Genomic DNA, 13147 nt, shown 5'->3' with positions numbered 1-13147 from the left:
TGCAAGTCAGGACCAAAGAGAGGCCTTGACTCCAGATTGGCCCCTGGCCTTTGCCACCTCTTCTCTTTTGTGTGTTCTTCCGTGCAGGACCCAGCTGTCCCCTCACATCCTCCACGGAGTTGCCCACTGCTCGGCCCATATTCTCAATTCTCTTTGTCTGCAGAACATTGCTAACACTTGGAATATGCTGCTCTCTCTGGTTTTTTATAGACATTCTCTGTCTCTCCAAATGAAGCTATTGGATGCAGCATTAAATATGTTTGATTATGAATTTACCAAAATAGAGTTTGACAAAATTCAATGGATGTACTGACCCAGCTGCCCTCTCTGTCTTTGGCAAGCTTTGTTTTTACAGTAATAATGGGCATTTAGTTTTCATGGAAAGTTGTTGTAATTGAGTGTCAGGAAGTATAATTTCGAACCCACTGGTTCTTCTTATGTCTGGTTTATGTTATAATGAGATCATGTTTAGAGATCCTAATTTGCAGCAGTTTGGGCCCATGCTAGAATACCCTGTGGTCAAACTTACTGATATTTATTTTCTCTTCCCAAGGGCTACAAAACTTTACAGGGGAAGCTTGATTGCACTCTGCATTTCCAATGTATTTTTCATGCTTCCATGGCAGTTTGCTCAGTTTGTACTTCTTACTCAGGTAAGGTACTTGGATTTTTAAGCAGAATTAAGCTTGGTGTATTTTATTTTGTGAACTCATTTGTGTAAAATTATAGAACTGAGATCTTATATGATTCTAAGTCCTAAAATGTTTTCAGTTAACACTTTTAAAGAAAGTTCAGGGTAGGGAAATACGTGAGATTTATTTACTAGTGAATATTAGTTATTTACTTACTAGTAGAATGCATTTATTGAATTCAAATCAGTAAGAATCCTTTGTTATTCAGTATTGTTAGTGTCCTTAAAAGAGGACTAGCGCTATAACTTCAAGCATTTCTCTTAAATAAATGTAGTTCTTTTATGACGAATGCTGTGCATTCTTACACATAGGATAAATGCATGTAGGATAACATAAGACAAATAAATAGTTCTTATTCATATAACTCCTCTACCAGTCTGTAATTTGTCATTTTTCTGTGCATTCTTGCCTCCCTTTCCCTTCAAGTAGAGGTGTTTGGAGCTAGGTGAAGGTGCCTGCTGAGAGAGGGAGTAAACTGTGTGCCAGGCTCTCCCTGTGCTGCTCCCACCCCCAGCAACTTCTGCTTCCTCGCTCTGCTGTCCTTATTCATGTTCACATAAAGCAGCTTGGAGTTGTTCTGCAATCTTCTGGGACATGTCTTGCTTGAATCCTAACTCTGTCCACTAGCACTTTGACCTGGACAGACTGCTTAGCTGTGCTTAGTTGCAGTTTTCTCATTGGTGAGATAAAGAAAATAAAAGAATCTGCTTCACTGGGTTAGGATTAGATGAGAAAATGTGTATAAGAGTGAATGCAGTGCTGGTACTTAGCAAGATGTCAGGAAGGTTAGCTGCTTTTTTCAGTATTTTTAAAAAAGAATCTATTTGTACTTAATTCTTTCTTTGATCCTACCTTTTAGATTCCTTTGTCTTCTTTAGCGTGGTGACATTTTAAATGTTCCTGGTTAAAAATGTCCCTGAAAAGAAAATGAAACAAAAAAAGGTCCCTGAAAGACACTTCTTAAAGATTCTACCCTTGTAGGTCCACAGTGTATTGCTTGGTCCTGGGGTAGAAAGGGACAGTTCCCATGTCTTCCAGCTAGGGGTGATGACCTGAGTTTTGGGGGGGTGAGTGGGAGAAGGTGTTTCATGGAGTGCGGGGCTTATGTCGAGTAACAAGGCACACTTCCTCACAGCTACAGTGTCATACGAGTCTCCTTCAGCAATGCAGTGTTCCCCATGGATAAATCTGGGGAAAGGGAAATCTTGTTTTTCTTGCTCATGGGAAAAACTGTCTTAGATTGCTTGGAGGTAAAAAAAAAAAAGAATGAATAAAACTTAAGTTATATCTTTAAGTATTCAGCTACTTTGCTGCTTATTTATACCACGTTTGTGTAGCAGGGGAAGCATGGGATTTAATCTGAGTTGCTTTCTCCACGAAGAAGGGTGGAGAGGCATTGTGTGGCATAGTAACTACATTTTACTAAGAGGTACATCATCATCATTTAATCAATTAATTCACCTAAATAACTCCAGTACTCTTTGAATTCTTGGTCAACACCTACATAGGTTTCTTCAAAACTCTAAAGAAAGTTAAAAGTAATGAAAGTACTCCTTCTAATTTGAAATTTGATAAATTTGATTATAACGAATACTTGAATGTTTATATAAATGAAAGAACACTAATGGAGATTCTTGTAAAGAATGACTAATGAGCAGAACTTAATGCATTTTTACACACATGCATTACGCAATTACTTTTGAGTTTAATGTACCTTTCCCAATTATGTATTAATTGTCATCTGTTATAATTAAATTTTCATATTTCTTGATGGGGCAAAAAGCACTTTGTAATTGTACATGTTGGCAGTAGAGTCACCCTGACATTAAAGTGAGTATTGTTTTTGAATAATCCACAAAGTAGATAATTCACAAGGTTAATTGAGAGAGCTGTTCATGGAAGAAAAAAATTTAATCTGTATTTGTTATATTAATATATTGACTATATTCAGTAATAATTTGACAGGTCAGAGGAAAATTAAAGAATTCCTTTTGAGGGGTGCCTGGGTGGCTCAGTGGGTTGGGGCCTCTGCCTTCGGCTTGGGTCATGGTCCCAGGGTCCTGGGATTGAGTCCCACGTCAGGCTCTCTGCTCAGCGGGGAGCCTGCTTCTTCCTCTCTCTCTGCCTGCCTCTCTGCCTGCTTGTGATCTCTGTTGAGTAGACGAAGTCTTTAAAAAAAAAAAAAAAGAGAGAGAGAAAAAAAAATTCCTTTTGACTATAAATACAAATCAGTGTGAGAAAACAATAAAAAATAATCTTTTTTTCATTCTTATAGCTATTCATTACATATGTAATTTTTATTTGTAATTTAACTTCTTTTTAAATTTCAGATTGCTTCATTATTTGCAGTATATGTTGTGGGATACATTGATATATGCAAATTACGGAAGATCATTTATATACACATGGTAATGGTTTAAATTTTTTTTTCCATTTAGTTTGACCTTAAAACAAACTCCTGATTAGTATTTGTATTGCACATGGTTGAAACTAGTTGTGACAGGATTCCATAACTAAAACAAGTGTCATCCAAATGCTGTGATATAATTAAAGGCCATGTTTTAAATAGGCCACCCAGAAAATTTTAATTTGGGTCATATTATCTGATTTGAGATTGTGCCTGACTTGCTATAAGTAAAAGAGATAATTCATGAGAGAAAAACAGGGAATGGTATATTATCTAAGAGGCTTCTGTTAAAATGAAACAGAATGTTTGTTTGCTGTGCACCAACTATCCAGGTGTGTGGGTCATACTGCAGAATAGAAATACAAGGATCCCCACATACATGTTAATCACACTTTGGTAGAGTGGAGGAAGGTGAGAGGACAGAGGATAAATAATAAACACCGTAAATGGGCAACTTATATATAGTATGTTAGAAGGCAATAAAGGATGATAAAAAAAAAGAAAAGAACAACTCATGGTACCCCAGGGAGATCAGGAGGGCCAGTGTAAGGGGGCAGGGGATTAAGATAGCAAATGAGGTGGTGAGGGCAGGTCTTACTGAGAAGAGGAGAATGTAACAAAGATTGGGGGGAGAGGGGGTAGTTAGCTAAGTAGATGTCATGAAGAATATTCTTGGTACTAAGACTGGATGGTTGATTTTGGGAAATGTTTACCCTTTAAAAACATGTCTTCTTGTCATTAGCTCTACAATTTTGATGTTTTCTTTTTCCTAAAATTTTGATGTTATTATAATATGCCACATTATTTTTTATTCTCTAATAATTGATACATATAAAAGGACATTATAATATGTATAGGGAAGTTATGAACAAAATTATCATATGAACAAGTTTGAGCCCCGCCCCCAACTGAACACTAGAACTGTCACTGCTTAGAAGCCCTTGTGTGCCCTGGGGATGTCCCCTCACTTCTCCTAGAGAGAACAGCCATCCTGACCTTTTAAATTATAACTAGTTTGCTTTTCTTTATGACTTTACCATATATGTATTCCTAAATAATACATCTTTATTATTAAATATTAGTATTGTTTTTAAGTTTTGTAAAAATGGTATCTGTTTATCAGACTTATATTTTTATTTAGGTTTCTGAGATTTGGATGCTACGGATTTCAGACATTTTCTTCCCTTTATATTTTACATTCTATAAATAAAGCACAGTTTATTTGTCCATTTTCTTGTTGAAAGACATTTAGGGTTTTTTTTTTTTCCTTATTTTTTTCTTCTTTGAATAACACTGAATGTTGTCACACATTCCTCCTGAGGCATAAATGCTAAGAGTTTCTCTAGGGTCTTTACCTGGTAGTAGAATTCCTGGGTGGTAAATTATATCCATGTTCATCTTTTTAATTTAATCCTACGTTGTTTTGCAAAGATGATTGGACTACCTTGAACAGTAATGTATAATATTTTAGCTCATATTTTTGTACATCTTCTTTTAAAATTTTATCATAAAATGGGTGAGTATAAAATGGTATCTTATGGCCTTAATTTGCATTTTCTCTGATTCTCAATAAAGCCAAAGGTCTTTTGATATGTTTATGGGCCCTTTGTGTTTCCTTTTTTGTGACATTCCTATTTTTGTAGCGTTCCTATTCAATTCATTTTACCAGTTTCTCTCTTATATCCAAGAGAAAATGGCATCTGTTTTATTTGCTGCAGTATAATCTACTGTTTTCATTATTTATTTTTATGCATTTATGCTTGACTTGTTCCTGATTTGACCAGCTGCTTTAAGCTGGCTTCTTTGTCCTTTTAACATATCCTCAATCTTTGAGCACTTCTTAAAAGAAATTAATAAAAGCTAAGCTTCCTCAAACACTTTTCCGTGTCTGGTTGCGTGATCCTATGTGTTTTTCCCTCTAATATGTTACTGCGATGAATTATATTAATTGATATTCTGCATTAAGAAAACCTTGCTTTTCTGGGCTAAACACAACTTTTATATATTGCTGGATACACTTTGCTGCTGTTTGTTGGTATTTTTAAATCTTTGTTCATGAACGGGGTTGGACAGTAATTATCCTTCCTTTACACTTGGCTTTTTTTTCCCCAAAACTGTCTAATATGGCTGTTGTTTTTTCCTTTGCATTGCAGTAAAAAATCAGAATAATTGGTTAGCATTTAGAGTCAGTCAGCCACATGGCCACATAGGTAACTGTGGATGAGTTGTTTGATTCAATTACAGTTATAAAAGTACTAACATTACAGAGGTTTAATTTGTAGTAGGACCTATCTTGGGTGAATGGTTTATGTTTTACGGTATGACTTACTAACTATGGAACTGGTTTCTTACTGTGGAATATCTTCTTCCATTATCCCTTTACAAATGTCTAAATCCCTATAGTTACATAAAGGAAAAAAATACAGAATTGTTTCCAAAAAGGAATTTTTTTTCACATTTTTTTATTGTGATAAAATACACATAACATTTCCTGTCTTAATCTTTATAAGTGTACGTATCAGTGGTATTAAGTATATTCATTCAGTGTTTACATCCACCAGTGCCGTCTCCCAAACTCTTTTCATCTGGGGAAACAGAATCTCTATACCCATTAAACAATAACTCCCTATTCTCCTTCCCACTGCCCCCAGCTCCTGGAAACCCCCACTCTGCTTTCTATGTGTATGATTTTAACTCTGCTTGGTACCTCATGTAAGTGGAATCCTGCAGTATTTGTCTTTTTCTTAATGTGCTTTTTTACTTAGCATACTGATGTGCTCAGGATCCACCCATGCTGATGCAAATTGAAGGATTTCCTATCTTATGGCTGAATAATTTTTGCATCATGTATATATGTGTGTGTATGTATATATACACACACATACCACTGTTTCAAAATCTATTTATTCACTGATGCAAATTTATGTTTCCATGTCTTGGCTCTTGTGAATAATGCTGCAGTGACTATGGGAGCGCAGATATCTCTTCGAAAACTTGTTTTCATTTTCTTTGGGATTGCTGGATCTTATAGTAGTTCTAATTTTAATTTCTTAAGGAACCTCCACACTATTTTCCATAGTGGCTGTACCAATTTACATTCCCACCAACAGAGAAAAAGGATTCCTTTTTCTCCACATCCTCCTCAATACTAACCTCTTGTCTTTTTTATAATAGCCATTCTGACAGCTGTGAGGTGACAGCTCATTGTGGTTTGGATTTGCGTTTCCCTGATGATGAGTGACGCTGAACACCTTTTCATGTACCTGTGGGCCATTTGTGTGTTTTCCTTAGAAAAGGTCTGTTCAAGTCCTCTGCCCATTTTTAATAGGATTATATGGGCTTTTGATTGCTTTTTGGCTATTGAGTTGTGAAAATGACATACATATTTTGAATATTAACTCTGTCTGCTAGATGGTTTGCAAATATTTTCTTCCCATCCTGTAGGTTGCGTCTTCCTATTGTGGATCATTTCTTTCTCTGTGCAGAAGCTTTTTCTTTAGGTTGATACAGTCCCACTTGTTTATTTTGCTTTTGTTGACTATGCTTTTGAACTTGTGCAGGACTGTCTACATCTGGGCTGGTGTGTGAGGGATGGGCAGCGGCTGCTGAGATAAGAGCTGAAATTCACTGCAGATAGCTCAGTTTCCCATCGAAGCGTTCTCCTGGGAGTTGCAAGTCTTGGGAGACTCCTGAGTTCCCACATAGTTCCATTAAGACAAGTTTGGGCAACATAGTTGTTGTCTAGGTGAGGAGATAGATTCCTGCCATTTTCCCAAGATCTTCTGGCTACACTTGGCTGATTTGGTATCAGATTTATTTTAGCCCTATAGAATTAATTGTAAAGTGCCCCTACCTTTCCTTTCTGTGGTAGATTTTGTGTGAGATTAGAAAGAATACTCCCTGAAAGTTTGGTGGCTCTCGTCTGCTAAACTATATGGGTCTGTTGTTTTCTTTGTGGACAGATTTTAAATTATTGATCTAACTTATTTCACAATAATAGAACAGTTGAGATTTTTTCTTGAGTAGTTTTTGGTAACTTCTATTTTGCTAGGAATTATCCCTAAGTTTTAAAGTTCGCTAACATAAGTCATTCACAGTGTTGTCTTATGTTTTTGAACCTGCTAAAATACAGATACTCAAAAAAGACACAAATACTAAATAATTTGTAATAATCTCGATTCTGTACCTTTTAAGTTCTCAATTTTCTTTATTAATTTTCAAATTTACTTCCTTGAATTTAAATTCACTCATGTTTTTGAGCACCCAGTTGTTTGTTAAACATTTCTGAGGTTCTAAGGAAACGGCAGTGATAAAAACAATACAAAGGAGAAAAAAAAAACCCTTCTTTCATGGAGCATATATTCTAGAGTACAAAAAAACAAATATGTAAGTTAAACAGTTACGTTAAATGTTAGTAGGCATTAGTGAGGAACAAGGAGTGTGGGATTTGCTGAGTATGTAGGGGAGGTCGGAATTGAAAAGGGTGCAAAGACAAGGCCGCTCTGAGAAGTTACATGGAGATAGATTCAGAAGTTGAGGTAGCCAGCCATTAGGGTAAGAGAAACAGCAAGCAGAAGCGCTCTGCCGTGGGGGTGTACCCGCTGTGTTCTAGGATGTGCAAAAGATGGCTGGATTGGAGCGAGATGGGGAAGAATAATGTGAAATGAGGTCCCAGATGTTAGTGGGGTAGGCCCTAGAGGGTCTGGAGGTGTGGGAAGGGCTTTTGGCTTTCCCTTAACTTGAGAATCAAAACCTTTGGAGCATTTGAGCACCGCACTGACCAGACTGGCTGCTGAGGTAGGAATGGACCTCAAATCTCTCTCCAGACCTTTAGCACCTCCTTTTTTGATACTGCCTTATATTTTTTCTTGAATACCCTTGGCATTGCTTTACCTGATTCTTGGTTATGAATCTATTTATGCAAAGTGATGTTATTCTGCTAAATTTTGCCAAAATTGATTTGGAAAGTTTAGAGTTTGTCTTAAATTTCAGCTCTTATGGGAAAAAGCTATTGTTATAAAATTTTGAGGATTTAGTTGTTTACCTGTTCATAAGTACAGGAGAATAACATACCATGAAAAGTTAAGTTCGTTCCTGGGAATGCAAGAATGATTTGACACCATTAGAAATTATATCAATATAACTTACCCATCAATATATTTTAAAAAGATCAACAATATGATCATTTCCTTTGATGTTATAAAGGCATTTGATAAGTCAGTAGCTATTTCTGATTTTAAGATCTCAATCAAATGAAAATAGATGAGTGTTTCATTGCAATCTTAAATATATACATATACGTCAATTCAAAAGCTAGTAGCATCACACAAAATGATGAATCAATATTTGTATTCCCATTAATGCCAGAAGCTTGACAAATATGCCACTGCCATGCATATTACTTAGGTTTATTCCAAGAATATTAACTAATACAATTGACTAAAAAATAAGGCTTTTGAAAATTTGAAAGGAAGTTGAAGAAATATTGTTTGTAGGTGATATGATTTCGAATACCAAAAAACCAAAATTAATAAACTAATTACTACTAGAAACAATGAGTGTGTTCATTTCTGCGTATTTAACATAATGTTTCCATATGCAGTCAGAAAATATGATGAGAGGCGGGTGCCTGAGTGGCTCAGTGGGTTAAAGCCTCTCCCTTCGGCTCAGGTCATGATCCCAGGGTCCTGGGATCAAGCCCTGCATCAGGCTCTCTGCTCAGCAGGGAGCCTGCTTCCCCCTCTCTCTCTGCCTGCCTCTCTGCCTACTTGTGGTCTCTGTCTGTCAAATAAATAAATAAAATCTTTTAAAAAAGGGGAAAAAAAGAAAATATGATGAGAAAAGATTCCCGATACAATAACAAAAATAATACACTTAGAAATAAATTTAATATGCAGGATCCATACGAGGAAAATTTTGCACCCCCCCATGAATGTAAAGGAACACTTAAATGGCAACAACATGTGTTATTTTTGGATGTAAAGATTCAACAGTGGACAGATAGAACTCTAAATATGACATGATGTACATTATTGAATAAAGTGGTTCTAATAAATATGTCAGCTTTTGAACCTTAAGCTGATCCTGAAATGCAGATGGGAATTCAAATATATGGATCAAAAATAAAACTTCTAGAAGAAAACATGGATTATTTTATTTTTAAAAACTTTTCTAATTATAGAAGACCTAAGGGAAATGAACGATAAATTTGACTAACATAAAAATTTGGAAAATAACTTTAATACAGAAATACCACAAAGATAAAAATGAACTCAGAAAAATATTTACAATGTATTTGCCTGATAAGGAATGATATTTTCATAACATATAAAGAGAGCTCTTAAAATAGCTAAAACCCAATAGAAAAATGGGTGGTAGGAATGAGCAATTCAGACCCACAATAAAAACAACAAATAGAAGAAAAGATGCTCTGTCTCACCAAGTATTAAAAGGATGGAAAAGTGAAACAGTGAAGTGATGTTTTTCTTGGATGAGATGGTCAAACATTTTAAAGAATTGATAAGAGTGTGTATCAGCAGGAGCTCTCATGTCCTACTGGTGAAGGAGTAAATTGGTATAGTATTTTTTATGGCAGTTTGTCAATATTTTTTCAGATTTCAAAGTGTGTATACCCTTGATCCATCAATTCCACTTCTAGTAATTTATCTCATGAGTGTGTTAACATGTATCTAAGATACACACCTAAGGATGTTTATCATAGCGGTGTTTGTAATAGGGAAAACCATATAACAGCAAAATAAAACTAGAAAGTACTTACCTGTTCAGCAGTAGTCCTAGGACTGGTCAGTAAATTATGGTATGACTCTAGAGTGCTGTACTTTTTTCAGCTATTCAACAGAATGAATTAGGTTGGTTTGGATTCATACGGAAAACTCTCTGAAACAGAGTTAAAGCAAGCAGTAGCATCGTGTATGGGCCAGGTTTCCACTTGTGGTTTTTAAAAAATTCAAACTAGACTTTGTACTTGTGAATGTGTTGAAGGATGCACAGGAAACTGTTGATGGTGGCGATCTTTTGGGTTTTAAGTGTGGATAGGACGTGGGCTGTTTTCATGGTATATCCCCTTTTATATGGTTTGAATTTCATCATGGGCATGTGCAATTTTCAGAATAAAAATCTGTGTTCTTTTATGTGCATTAATTATATTTTTCTTGGATTTTTCCAGATTTCTCTTGCACTTTGTTTTGTTTTGATGTTTGGAAACTCAATGTTATTAACTTCTTATTATGCTTCCTCTTTGGTAATTATTTGGGTAAGTGTCTCTTAAGTACATGGCTATTTTTGAAACTAATGGTTCACCAGTTTTTAATCACTGGCTTGGGATTGGTGAAGGATTTTTATAAGAATTATCTCAGGCATTTTTACTGATTTTGTATATATGTAATAAAGTGTTCCAGTATTCCCTTCCCCAACAGGAAAGGAACACAAGAGTTCATACCGGAAATATGAACATAGCAACATAGCACCTTGCCTTCGGCCCCTACTTTGCCCTTTCTCTTTCCTTGTCTTCTCTGTCACATGAATTTTGGTCCAGGGTTCATTTTAGAAAGGTTTTGTGCTTTCTTCTTTTTCTTGTTTCTTCCCCATTGCAGTTTTTCTCCTATTTCTGCTCCATTCTCTGACCCCCTTGCCTCCCTGTGGTGTCTCATAGCAGTCTCTCCTGATTTCGCTGTGATCAGAGGCTTGGGGCCTTGGGTTCTCTTAGTTTTTTTTGTTTTTTTTTTTTAACTCTTTGTGTCTATTTGTGTAAAATATTAAGGTAGTTTAAATCAGGTGATGACTCCGTTATGCTTTGCTAAAGCACTGCAAAGAGCAGATTTCAATAATTGGGAGACTGTTTTCTAGAATTAGAGCAAAAGGTAAAAGGTCATCTAACTCCTGCCACTTTTGGCAGGATCACTTAAATATAAGTCTTCCTAAATTTAAGGACTTCCAGAGGTGGGTATGGCTTTTTTATGAATAGGCTTCACCATTACAAGGTTTTGTTAACCTAAAAGGAAAAAAAAATTCCTATATTTCAAGTGCACATGCTATAGTATTAGGCTGCTTTCCTGAAGACAAAAGTGCATTGTACTGTCTTAATTGAACTATATTCTGCTTCTCGAATAATCGTTTAAGTTACCCAGATTATTTTGGTTTTCTTGATTTCTAGAACCCATGAACAACTTGGGAAATTTGTATTTCTTTGTCCCATTTCACAAATAATATTTAAGATCCTGTTTCCCAAGAATATGCCTCTTCCTAGTCTGGACTGCTTCCCTTTTCATGTTGTGTGGCTCAAGTATGCTTAGTCACAGATGTTAGCAGTTAGCATATGGGCATATGGGGTTTTCAGCAATGCCAAAAAAATCATTAATGGAGTTGCTGTGCTTTGAGATTAATGATAGTTCTTATAGTCAGTGAATTCTGTTTGTAATCAGGAAATGTAACAGTACACTCGGTTCTTTATTTACATGTGTTCACAGGCAAGTCCTGCTATTACTTAAAGTACGTGACTCTTGAAACTTGTGTTCAGGTGCCAATGAAATCTAACCTAAGTACATTTGGCAGGAAACTTCATTCCAGGACCTATAATGTATCAGGTTTTCTTTTAGGTGCTTGACAGTAAGTTGTGTCTTGGGTATGAATTAAGCATATTTATGTAAATTTCATATTTGGGTGTATAAAAATAAATGATGCCAACGGTTACAGAATATAGAGAATGTATGCATGTATAACTATAAACACACATTTGCCTATTTTTATTTGTAGTAATCTCTTTGAAACCTAAATCATAATACTTTTTGTATTCTCAGATATTCAGAAACTTCTGAAAAGATTTAATTTGAGTTCATGTATTTCTGTTTTGATCTCCAACCATATTTTTGCCAAGTTTGAAGTAGATTTAGTTCCTTATAGGTACCATATGTGGGAGTGTATTAATTTCCTAGAGAGAGAAAAGATTTGGTAGAAGAGGAGTATTTAGTTGATCCATTAAAAACTCACTTGTAGTTTATTCTAAGAGTTGATAATTTTTAATTTAAATCTTACAACTATAAGACACCTGTCTAAAATTATTATATACTATATATAATAGTACACAGGCGCGTGCATGTGCGCGCGCGCGTGTGTGTGTATGAATGATACTACTTCTGAGGTAAATCTGAGATGTAAAATCCCATCATAGAAATTTATATTTGGTAATTGTGTTTTCAACTTTACGAAGTCACTAACTGCTCTAATCTACATTGGATAAAACACGGCTATTTCTTAAAGTCAGTGAGCTTGTTGTAATGCTATATGGAACGTTGACAATGTGCTGAATTTTAGATTCTTGAGAGTCTTATTATTTAGAAATGTTTGTTGGTACTTTATGTATGTAAGTATGTATTAATTTCTTGACTCAATCCTGTTATTTTAATTGGTCTTTCTGTATGCTATGTTATTTTCTCCATGAAGGGTATACTGGAAATGAAACCGTATTTCCTGAAAATAAATGTATCCGAACTTAGTTTATGGGTAAGAATCAATCTATTTGAATGCATAAATTTTTCCTTTCCTAAAATATATCATCAGTTTTATGTCTTACTTTTAAGGAAATTAGCTATTCTTATGTAATCCAGGAGATCTAACAACTTTATGACATAATTAGGGCTCAGTTTTAATGTGCCAAATTGCCCTTTTCATGTGGCAAGTTAAAATTAATATTGGGTAGGTGAAGTATTCTGGTTTTACTTATTTTATCATCTATGTTTTTTCTGGGGAGCAGCGCATGTGTAAGAGACTGTTAGTAGAAGGGGAATGTAACTGCAATTGCTGTGTAAATCTATAATTTTGATAGTATCATATGTACATATTTTTATTTTTGGTGATAGCCCCTTGATTTTGGATAACATTCTTTAAGCTACATTTTTTAGCATCTTTTTTGGGGGTATGGAAATATTTATTTCACATGTGATTAAAGCATTGATTTTTTTCTTCCTTGGCTATGTCTAAGGAATGTCTGTATGAAGCATTAGTTTATTTTTGTTTTGTTTTGTTTTCCTTT

At 35.2% G+C, this 13147-nt stretch overlaps 1 protein-coding gene across 2 annotated transcripts in view; it reads left to right on the top strand.

Annotated features, from left to right (window-relative positions):
* The window catches only part of LOC111147410 (dpy-19 like C-mannosyltransferase 1), a 97225-nt gene that overhangs the window by 56537 nt on the left and 27541 nt on the right, over positions 1-13147 (top strand). For both annotated transcript variants that reach the window (XM_022503417.1, XM_022503416.1), the window contains exons 9-12: positions 554-653; positions 3023-3100; positions 10286-10372; positions 12559-12618. In XM_022503417.1, the coding sequence (XP_022359125.1) occupies positions 554-653; positions 3023-3100; positions 10286-10372; positions 12559-12618 (325 nt within the window). The remainder of the gene's footprint in view (positions 1-553; positions 654-3022; positions 3101-10285; positions 10373-12558; positions 12619-13147) is intronic.

Source organism: Enhydra lutris, unplaced genomic scaffold (genome assembly GCF_002288905.1).
Source record: "Enhydra lutris kenyoni isolate GAN:26980312 unplaced genomic scaffold, ASM228890v2 scaffoldscaffold16, whole genome shotgun sequence".
NCBI classification, from domain to species: domain Eukaryota; kingdom Metazoa; phylum Chordata; class Mammalia; order Carnivora; family Mustelidae; genus Enhydra; species Enhydra lutris.
Note: the sequence above shows the minus strand (reverse complement) of the source record. Positions and strands in the feature narration are given on the sequence as shown.